The sequence below is a fragment of the Quercus suber genome, unplaced genomic scaffold (assembly GCF_002906115.3).
Source record: "Quercus suber isolate HL8 unplaced genomic scaffold, Cork oak 2.0 scaffold_474, whole genome shotgun sequence".
NCBI lineage: Eukaryota > Viridiplantae > Streptophyta > Magnoliopsida > Fagales > Fagaceae > Quercus > Quercus suber.
The window spans coordinates 81832-92707 of NW_027069925.1; the positions used below are offsets into that span (position 1 = coordinate 81832).

The 10876-nt window shown below is 31.8% G+C and overlaps 1 protein-coding gene across 1 annotated transcript; it reads left to right on the plus strand.

Moving 5' to 3' along the window:
- Positions 1 to 6019: 6019 nt before the first annotated feature.
- Positions 6020 to 10545, plus strand: LOC112017587 (F-box protein At5g07610). The gene is made up of 2 exons (XM_065762825.1): positions 6020 to 6663; positions 8645 to 10545. The coding sequence occupies exons 1-2, from the start codon at positions 6079 to 6081 to the stop codon at positions 9386 to 9388; spliced, it is 1329 nt and encodes a 442-aa protein (XP_065618897.1). The 5' UTR covers positions 6020 to 6078; the 3' UTR covers positions 9389 to 10545.
- The last annotated feature ends 331 nt before the right edge of the window (positions 10546 to 10876 follow it).

Genomic DNA, 10876 nt, shown 5'->3' on the forward strand with positions numbered 1-10876 from the left:
GGAAAAAAAAAAGGACGAAATTTTCAACTAACCTCTGCTTTCTCTCCACAAATGCAGCGGCTAATTCCGAATCCGAGGGGAATAATGAAAACACAGAATAACTAAGACTATTCTCTGTAACTTTCTCATTCTCGCTCCTACAAGCCGTCCGCCACCGCTTCTCAACCACTGGAAACCTCCTAATATCACCAAAAAATAAATAAATATTACTTAAAGCCACGTCTGGCTGCACTTGCAAATGTAAAATTAATTGGGCAAAACATAGATATATTTTCTCAAATATTGTGCATTAGGTTCCCTAATTAAATTCAAACACACGACTACATTAAATCTATCTAGTTATCGTTAGTACTTATCAAAAAAAAAAAAAAATCTAATTATCCTTAGCAAATATGCCAAGAGCCGTGAAGCTCAATTGGCATGCTTGGTGTTTCCAACAAAGACTTTTAAACTTTAAATCCCCCCCTCGGCTCCCCCAACTATAAAATTATCCTTAGGCGTATTTCCATTTCTGGCTTCTTACAATCTGTAAGTTTTAGCTCTTGAGCTTTTTGGATTTGTTTCATCTCCAGAGAGTTCATCATTGTGAACACAACGTTCAATTTTTTCAATAAAATTCCTATTATCTATCAAAAATAAACTATAAAATTATCCACAGGAATGATAACACTGTTCATATTGTATTGATCAACGCAACCATATGCATGAATTAAATTGGAAACACCTAAGGGAACTGTACCAATCCAAACTTCTTCTTTTTTCCCCGAAACAAGCCAATTCGGAAGTGTGAAAAAGCTAAGTTAAACGCAAATTTTCACTACTGAAAACAAGAAAAGCATTTTACAAAAAAAGAAAAAAATAGGTCTAGATTCATTTTTTATATATATAAAAACGGCGATTCATCAACGAATAAGCCAGAAAAACCCTAATGTGAGAAGAAGAGTCAAATCGATTAGTACACAGCAAACGAAGAAGAAGAAACTGAGACATATAATCATCGAATTTGAGAATGTAAAGCATTATTGAAATAAACAAAGCTTAGTTAGGTATATTAGAATGTGAAACGACGGCGTATTTTTGAAGGGAAAAGAAGAGAAGGTTACCTGGAGAAAACGACGGCGTCGAGGCTGTTGAGGATCCAGATGGCTCTGATGCTGCAACCGCCGCCGCCGCGGCCGCCGCTGCCGGACATGGTTTTCTGATGCGATGGGCGATGGAGACAAATACTAGAAGAGTTTGTGTTGAGAAAGGAAGGTGGTGGCGAATTTGGATTGATTGAGAAAACGTATTCTTCGTTTTTTTATAATGTAACTAAACGATAAGTTAACAACAGCTACTACACACTCAGCCTCAGCTGCTGCTGCTGCTTCTTATCTTTTGTTTGTTTGTTGGTGACGGCACGGCACGTTTTTCATCAGATGTTGACAGCTAACTGTAGTTCAGACTCCACAGATATTCTTTTCTTTTTTGACCTCTTTCGTACCTTGTAACCTCTTTTGTTTCTTTTTTTTTTTTTCTTTTTTTTTTTTTTTTTTTTTTCTACTATATGGTGATTTTTATTTTTTTTAGTTTACAAGTTTTACTTGTGACATTTTTTTCACATAAATTCCATCCTACTATTTAAATGTGTATAAATCAAGCACTTGAAAATGAAAGAAATGAACACACCAAACCAAATCAATATGTATTTAAATATAAACACAATCATGATAGTGGTAATGATTTCATCTTTACTCTTTGTATAGGAAACATACCTCTTTAAAAAGAAAGAAAGACAGTGATGAAGTGAGAAAAACAAATTGTGGGGATCAAAGGAATTGTGGAAATAGACTTATTTTTTTAATTGATGTGGAAATGGACTTGAAAAATAGATTTTTTTTTTTAAAAAAAAACTCAAAAAAAAAGTGAGATTTGTAAAGAATTACAAAAACAAAAATACACAAACTAACAAATTAATAATTTCAACAATGTCCAAGGAAACAAACCTTACTGAAATTTGAGATGATGATCAAGCGGGTAAAAAGTTGAGGCAATCCAAAAGTAGGTGCAAAGAAACTATAAAGATACGTAAAACATTTATGAGATATATCTAAATAGAGATAATGTATACTAATTTTTAGGAAAAAAATGTGTCAAAATTTTAAAGTTTATTAAACTGTTTAATGTCAAAACTTGTGACCATGTCATTTTGGCAATTAGAAAAAGAAGAGTATGTTTGTGAGGAAAAAAACATTTTATTTTTATATTTTTTTAAAAGAAGAAGTTATATTACTACTTGATTACAAACGTGTGAGAGAAATGTGGGAAAATGTAACGATCACAACTTGCAGCCATTTCATTTTGGCAATTAGGGGAGAAAAACAAAAACTACATTGGGGGGCGGGGGGGGGGCAGTTTTATTTAAGAAAAAACTTTTTTTTTAATTTAACTAAAATTTAGGAGTTTTTAAATTAGTAATTTTACATGTCTAACCATATTATATAAGTTTTACAAACAGATTAATTTAAGGGTATTTTTTATATCTAAATTGAGGATACCAAATAGAGGAAACTCTTTAAATAGTATATAGATAAACAGGTAAATTTGAGAGTATTTTAGGCATTCAAAATGAGAATTCCAAATCAGGGAAGCACCTTAAATGGTAATTATAGATATAAATATAAAAACAATGACAAAATTTAGTTACAAAATTGGTTGTAACCTTAACTTACAACTTTGCTCTAGAACGGTTATCAAAGCCAATAACCGTTCCACACACTATATAAACGTGATCCTGCGTAAAGGTAAAGGTATTCGAACATTTTTTTATTTGAGTCTTAGAGAAGGAAGAAAACACTTGAGATATTTCTCCTCTCCATTCAAGCCTTCTAACTTCATCATCGGAGGGTTATAGGCCGGCCTCCACCGGTCTTCACTCTGATTGGTTTTGGTTTTACAGGACCCAGTTCTCCAAATTGACGAAGTCTGAAGATTTCCAACCCACTGATCTTCCAGTATTATCATACTTAATTTTCATTAACTAATGGCTTGAATCACCAAAACCAATTAGACCTTTGCCCATCAGTAGATCTCGAGCTTCCTGAAGTCTGTAGCTCATAATATCGCTAAACATGCTAATCATGTCAATGATTTTTCGGTGTGGATGGAAGATGTTCTTCCACATCTCCTTGCTGTTTTCCAAGTCGACTTGGCATTTGTTTAATGAAAGTACTGGACTATTGCTCAAAAAATAATAATACTAATAATAATAATAAATGGCTACAAACTTAGTTGTAACCTACACCACTCAATATATATATATATATATTTTTTAATTGAATGTAAATTTTGATAAATCGACTATTGGATTACAATTTTTTTTTTATATCCTTTATGTTTACAAAATTTCTAAAAAATCAAGTATCTATAATTATGTCATTCATCAATTGTTTAAATTGAAAATTTTTACAATCTAAAACTATGCTTAAAAAATAAATTTATAAATCATATAGTAAATATAACATTCAATTGTCACAAAATTTTACATGTGTGTTAAGAGGGTTAAGAAACATAATGGAATCAAGAGGAGTGAGATGTTTAAGTTTTACATTATGGAATCAAGTTTTATATCAAGTAACATACATTCGGATTGACTCTCGTGCACTGAAAATCTGTGGTGAAATTGTGTTTGTTGAATGCCTATAGAGATTTTTTTATCAAAATAAAAGAGAACGTAGAAGAAGAAAGAAGAGAAAATCGAGTGCGTCTGTTTAAATTTAGAAAGTGTTAAAAGATGAAGAGGAAAATAAAGTGCGTTTGTTTAAATTAAAAAAAAAATGATAAAAGATAAGGAGATTGTAAACTACTGAAAACGTGGGTTTAGTGAGAGGTTTTAAACTGTGAAGTTTTATTTTACGAATTTGACCCCTTAATTAAAAACCTATAAGTGACTAGGGAGTAGATATTTTGGGATATCTAAGACTTAGTATCTACCGCTTAGACAACTTGAAAGCCAGCTTAGAAGCTACTTAGATATCCCAAAATTTATAGATATAGAAGATTTTGAGTATCCAAAATTTATACAAGAAGAAGAGCTCTTGAATGGAATAGATCTCCCCATTTCCATGAAGCGGTTTTTTTGGTGTTTATCAACTATCTAGGGTCGGTTCAACGAATTTTGGGGCATAACTCATAAGGTAAAAGCGTTCAAGAAAACTCAATTCTTATATTTGAATGTTGGTTAAATAATATTTATTAAACAACCTACTTAGAATAAAAATGACTGATCCTATCTTATTATAATAATAAAAAATTGGTACAAACGGAGAAAGTCAAAAACGAATTAGATTATATATATAAAAAAATTGTCAAAAAGAAAACTTGAGTAAGTGGGTTGACGTGTCATTAGAGATATATATATAGACTATAGTCTCTCTCTTGACAAATTTCAAGTGACAGAGGTTAGATTTTATTAATTAGTGGATATGTACGTTATTAGTTTCATATTTTAATTTTGCCTCTCCACCTTTTGTGTTTTTGAGATACAATTGTGACATTAATCTTCTCTCTTTATGTTTTAATAAAAATAAATAAAATGCTTCTATGTGTTTTAACAAAGTGGGGGCCTAATAGAGGAAGACTTTATTTTTATTTTTATTTTCTAAGTCAATGAGCCTTTATTAAAATGTTAAGACATATAAATATAATATACTATGTTAATTAACAAAGGGGCTCCTCTATTATTTACGGCCTTTGGCCATTACCTAAGTTACCTGTACGGTTGAGTAAGCCCTGTGTCCATAGCTTGTTGGATAGGGGTGGGAAGAATTAAAAACAAGATAGGTATGGAAGTAAAAAAAAAAAAATTGAGAGTAAGAGACATCTTCCCTTTCATTTGATGGGTAAAGAGAAATAAAAAAGTGAAGGGATTATTGCAATCGATACGCCCCCAAAATTTGAGAATATCAATTTCACATTGCTTACAATTGCAAAATTCAGTCTGTTTAGGTATGATTTGGGGTTGGAATTTTTGCTTTCCAAATCTGAATTAAAATCTCAAGCAAATTTTTGAAATTTCCTCAAATATTATACCCAAACAAATGACTTAATAAATGATTTATTAAATTAGCGCAAATAACAATAATAAAATTAGTCCGAATAACAATAAGGTTATGCCAAACATTAACAAACTAACAAAATATTATGTAAAAAGAAAATCCCCCAAAGCTTTTAGATTTGTAATATGTTCAACCCATATCATAAAAATAATCCATATATTCCTTTTTCATATAAAAAAAGGCACTAGGAGAGACACGGTTGCTGTGAGTTATCTTGAGTGGCATCGACGACTTTACTCTTCTTAGCTTTGTAGTAGTAGTAGTAGCTCTACTCTCCTCGGCAGCTTGACTCATAGTTGTAACAAGTATCGTCCATTGCTCTTTGCTCTCTCTCTCTACTTTTTATTCTCTATCATCATTTCAGAGTCCCCTTCTCTCATTTTATTACTTTCATTTGAGCTCAATTCTCATTTTATTTTTTATCGGTCCCTTTTTGCCTTTACATTTTGTTAGTTTTTAATTTTAACCCCTTTTACCTTTTTGGCTTTTGCCTAACTCCTGAGTTTTTATTGGTGCTTTTTAAAAATATATAAGACTATTGGCTTATTAAAAAAAAAAACCTATTAACCCATTCTAACGGCTAGTGATTTAACAACATTATTTGGTATATTTTTACTAGTTCAACATTCTATTATATTTTGCATAATTTAACTCTTTAAATAAATATTTTAAAAAAATTTATAGAGCCGCCACTATGTATTACAGCATGCAATATAGTATCTTTTTAAAAATTTGCTTATTTGCATAGTAATTATTGAAAAAAAAAATGTAATCTTTCGTAATTTTTATGTTTTATAAAAAAAACTTAAAAAATAATAATTAAAAACTAGTTTTTTTATTTGAGGGGAAAAAAAAAAAAGAACTAGGTTATTTGGAAAAACAAAAAGTCAAAAGCAAAAAACATTTCCGTAGTTCCCATACCAACGCCCACTTGGTCCCTTTGAGTTTCATTTCATCAGTTCCCACCGAGTCCAACACAGTCATGGATATCTGTGCTTTGCCTTTCAAAAAACCCAATTCAGAATCCAAGCAAACCTCCATTGATGACCTCTCAAACGACCTTCTAATAGAAATCCTCCACAGAATTCCTCTGAAACCCGCACACCGCTTCAAGTGTGTTTCCAAGAGATGGGTCCAATTGATCCGTCAACCCCAATTTGCTCAACGTTTTACACAGAGAATGAAACTCGTGTACCCATCACAGCCATCACCACCCTTTACACTGTTCTTTCAGTGTAGCTTTCCCCTACCATTTCCCGTTGAGTTCAAGCATTTTCAGAGGGATCCACAGTTTATGTCTTCCAACTTTTCCTTGAGCTTTCTTCCTCAGAGTCCAAACCCCATTATTTTCATAGCGACGAGTAATGGGTTGGTGCTGTGTTCCACAACACTCTTGTCTCCGATGATGTACTACGTCTGTAATCCACTCACTGCGAACTGGGTCGCTCTTGTGCCTCCTAGTTTTGACAGTCATGTCCTTGCTGGCTTTGTATGCCATTCCTACTATGATGACATTGACACCATTACTCGGTTCAAGGTTGTGCGTGTCAGTGCTATCAAAACAAAGGTATGTATAGACCATGGTCGCCCTGTTTTTGTGCGTGTATATGTATATATTTGTGTATCTATAAGTGTTTTTTTAGTTCGTTTGTTTGATGTTTGGGATTCAAAGTTAAAAAGTTTGAGACTTTGAATAGAAAAAATTGTCTTCTTTTTTTTTTTTTTTTTTTTTTTTTTTTTTTTTTTTTTTTTTTTTTTTTTTTTTTTTTTTCAGTTGACAAACTAATAAATTTTTACTAAGAAGAATGTTGAACTCATAATGACAATAAATATGGCTTTCAATTTTTGTTTTTAAATACTATTTTGATTATAGAGTGGTTCTACTTTATTTACTCTTTACTGCAAACAAAATAAAAGATGATTTTTTTTGTAATGGATTTCTTAATTTTGTACATTTAAAGGGAAATTGTTGTGACATTTACTACCAAATCAATCATACAAGATTTTTGTGAACCAAAAAAATGTCAAGTTTCATAATACATCACAGAAGATTGAGTGGAAATGTATTAAGAAACAATGATTTTAAATTTTTTTTCTTATATGAATTTTAGATAATTTATTTTTTTATTTTTATTTTTTTATATTTTGTCTCTTAGAATTTAAAACTAACCCTTCCAGATTGAATACAAGTCCAAAGAATCTAAAAATAAATTGTTTTTATTTGATGTTTGGCACCCAAAGTTAAAAATTTGAGACTTAGAGTTTTGAGTGATATATGAATAAAATTACTACTATGTTATATAGATAAATAAACATCTTAAAGGGCTAAATTTGCACAGGATAATTATTGAGAAGTGCTCGATCTCTTTCCATGTAAAAATCATAATAAGTTTGGATAATCAACATTAGTATGTTAACAAATTACCTGTGGCTGTGTGGGACACAGATATAGGAGGAGGTATATGTTAAGTTAATGGCTTGCTGCCTTTTCCTTTTATAGTGTGTTTGAAATTTTGGAGGGAGGAGAGTAAACGGTAAGAGGGGAGGAAGGAGAGAGTAGGGGAGGGGAATGGGTACCCTGTCCCTCTGTTTGGATGATTTATAAATATCAGGTAGAGTTAGGGGAATAGAGATATCCTCCTCTTTATTTGGATGCTTTAAAAATTAAGGGAAGCAAAGAGGGGCGGGGGGAAGTCGTCATAGAAATTGGCAACTTGATCATTATTTGCTAATTTTAAAGAAATGCATAGAAATTGACATCATAAGAGTAAAATTGACAATTTGGTTTTTTATTTTTAATTTTTTAATATATATATATATATATGTGTGTGTGTGTTTGTGTGTGTGTGACAACACTAATTGGTTTTTTTACTAAGAACAATATTGGATATACAATGATAATAAATAACTTTTTTTTTTCAATGTTTATGCTATTTTGATTATAGAATGGTTGTACTTCTATTTACTCTTTTAAATTTTAATTGTAATTATGAAACAAATTCTTCTAGTAATGGATTTTTGATTTTGTATATTGAAAGGGAAACTACTGTGACATGTACTAGCAAATCAATCATAAATGGTTTTTGTGATTTAATGCATCATAAATGATTGAATAGAAATGTATCTATATCTTCTTCTTTTTTTCTTTTTTTCTTTTTTAATAAATATTTCGTTAATATTGAATTGATGCTAGTTTCAAGTGCGGGACAACATACAAGCTTGGAGGGCCAAACTTTTTAAGAATTAGATTTTCACTCCCAAAGTCTTTTAGCATGTTACTAAATTAGAAGCACGCAAAGTCCAAATTTTTTTAATTATATATATATATATTTATATCTATATATGATCCCCCAAACTTTTCATATTTCTTATATAACCTTTTTAAATTTGTAAGATTTTTATATTTGTTATCTCTTTGACCTCTCATTCTTGAAACTATAGTTCTGCGCTGGGCTAGTTTTATTTTTCATATATTAATTTAGTTTCAAATTCCAGTATAATTCTCATTTTTGAATGGTTTTTTCCCCCCATGCTTTGGCCTCCCAAAGAAAAAATCCCTCGATCTCTGTGTGAAGATATTCAACTCCGATACTAGTGAATGGCAACAATTTACAGAGCAATGTGAAGGTCTTCAAGTTATCAAGGATTTTGCCAAGTTTCAGACACATGCAGTTCTTGCCCACAATGATATCATGCATTGGGCGCACTGTGGCAGTAGATATATACTTGCTTTTGATCCTAATAACAAACATGATCATAAATGCCGTCTCATTCATCAACCAAAAGAGCTCGCTGACATGTATGGACACGTTTGCTTATCAGCTTGCCAAGGGCGTTTGAGGTGCATGTTTCTATCCAATTCGAACAATTATAGATTACTGTTTCAACATTGGGAACTCGAGGACTACATTGCTGGGAAATGGTGCTTGGTGGCAAAGTTTCCTGTGAGCAACACTAACTTATTGAGAGTGCTAGGTATTCACCCAGTTGATCCAAACATCATTTATTTGCTGAGGACAAAAAATATTGTGTTGTTGAATGCACACACTCAACAAATGGAGGTGGTTTATTATTTTACTGAGGGTCAATTTGGACATGATAATACTATGATGAATCCCTTCGAGTTTTACTTATCAAAAAAAAAGTTGAATGCCTTCCAGTTTGTACTTCAATGGTGGCCAACACCAGTTCCCAAACTTGATAAAGGTACACTAAATACATATCATATACCATTCAAAAATGCTTACTTTTATATGTGTGCATATTTCTTGTCTTCATCTCTTGGTTGCTAAATCTTATATATATTTGATAAATGGAAAATTATTAAGTATTTTCTGGACTACAATGACGCAGTACTCTTTCTTCTCACATGAAATTTATTACTGGCATTTAATATTATGTGAGAAAAGGAAGTACTGCATTGCTGTGCTCCCAGGATGCTAGATAATTACTCTAGTTTAATTACTGAGTTTACGTGGAGTACTTTGTGTTCTGCTAGTATATGAATCTAGGTATCCAGGAAGGTTTCAAAGTTTTTCTGATTTTCCAACCTAAGATCAATGCCAGGTATGCTCATTTTGGAACAATATTGTTATTGATATTGCATTCCAATACGTTTTTGCATGCATTTTAATCCTCTTCAAATATAGTTCAGTTGAGCACTATAACCTTTTTGTAACAAAGGTTGAGCACTGTATCCTTTGCAAAACTAGAATAGGGTTATCCTTCAACAAAGAAATTACCTGTGAATTTTTTAAAGAAACCTCGGATCTCTAATTACATATCATTCCAATAGTATCCTACTGTGCCTACCATTTACTATATTTGCTCTGTCTTTCTTGTTGTTGGAAAAGGAAGGAAAAATTGAAGAAAGGAAAGACTAGCTATAATTTTACACACTCGTTATGTAAACTCCGTACGCACAATGTCCATAATTTTATACCCATTGTCCACATTTTTTAAACATGTCCACATATAATACATGAAATTGGTGATGTGTACAGACAATATACACTAACAAGCGTGCAATAAAATCAATGCCCTTAATAGTCATGTAACTCTTTTAAATGATTTAATGAATCATATGATTTAATATACATTAATGGTCTTATAAACCACTACGTAATGGGTTGGAGGAGATTCCTCTAATTTGGTTAGGATGAAAACTTTGTCCATAGGACATTATCCAAATCTTTCCCTTGGATGGCGGAAAATAAGTGGGAAAAAATCTTTCAGGGACTTGAATAAATTTTTTTTTTTTCAAACAAATAAAAATATTATCCTATCATAGTCCCATGCCATCTTTGGATGTTAATTGTAATAATTATGTGAAGAGTTTCATTTATTTTTTTGACATTCTTTGATGTTGTTGAGATTTTTAGGATGCACACACGTAGATTGACTAAGTTTTAGCTATTATCTGGATTATTTGATTGTTTTGTTAAATCAAAGTAAGCTTGAATAGTTTGTTTGGATTGGGGGGGGGGNAGCTGCGTTTAATCAAACGCATCTCTATATCAGTTTAAGCTGCGTTTATTAAACGCAGCTCTGGAAAATATTGAAAAAAAAAGATCCCCAGATGGGTCTAAAAGTCCAGTATTGGAGCTGCGTTTTAAAAAAAACGCAGCTCAAAACAATACCCTGGAGCTGCGTTTTTTAAAAACGCAGCTCAAACATACCCTGAAGCTGCGTTTTCTAAAAACGCAGCTCAAAACAATACCCTGGAGCTGCGTTTTTCAAAAACGCAGCTCAAACAGTACCCTGAAGCTGCGTTTTTCAAA

Bases quoted from the DNA above. Each gene is read 5' to 3' on its own strand.
- LOC112017587 (XM_065762825.1), top strand. From the start codon at position 6,079: ATGGATATCTGTGCTTTGCCTTTCAAAAAACCCAATTCAGAATCCAAG. The intron at 6,664-8,644 runs GTATGTATAGAC...GGCCTCCCAAAG, and splicing joins TCAGTGCTATCAAAACAAAG to AAAAAATCCCTCGATCTCTG.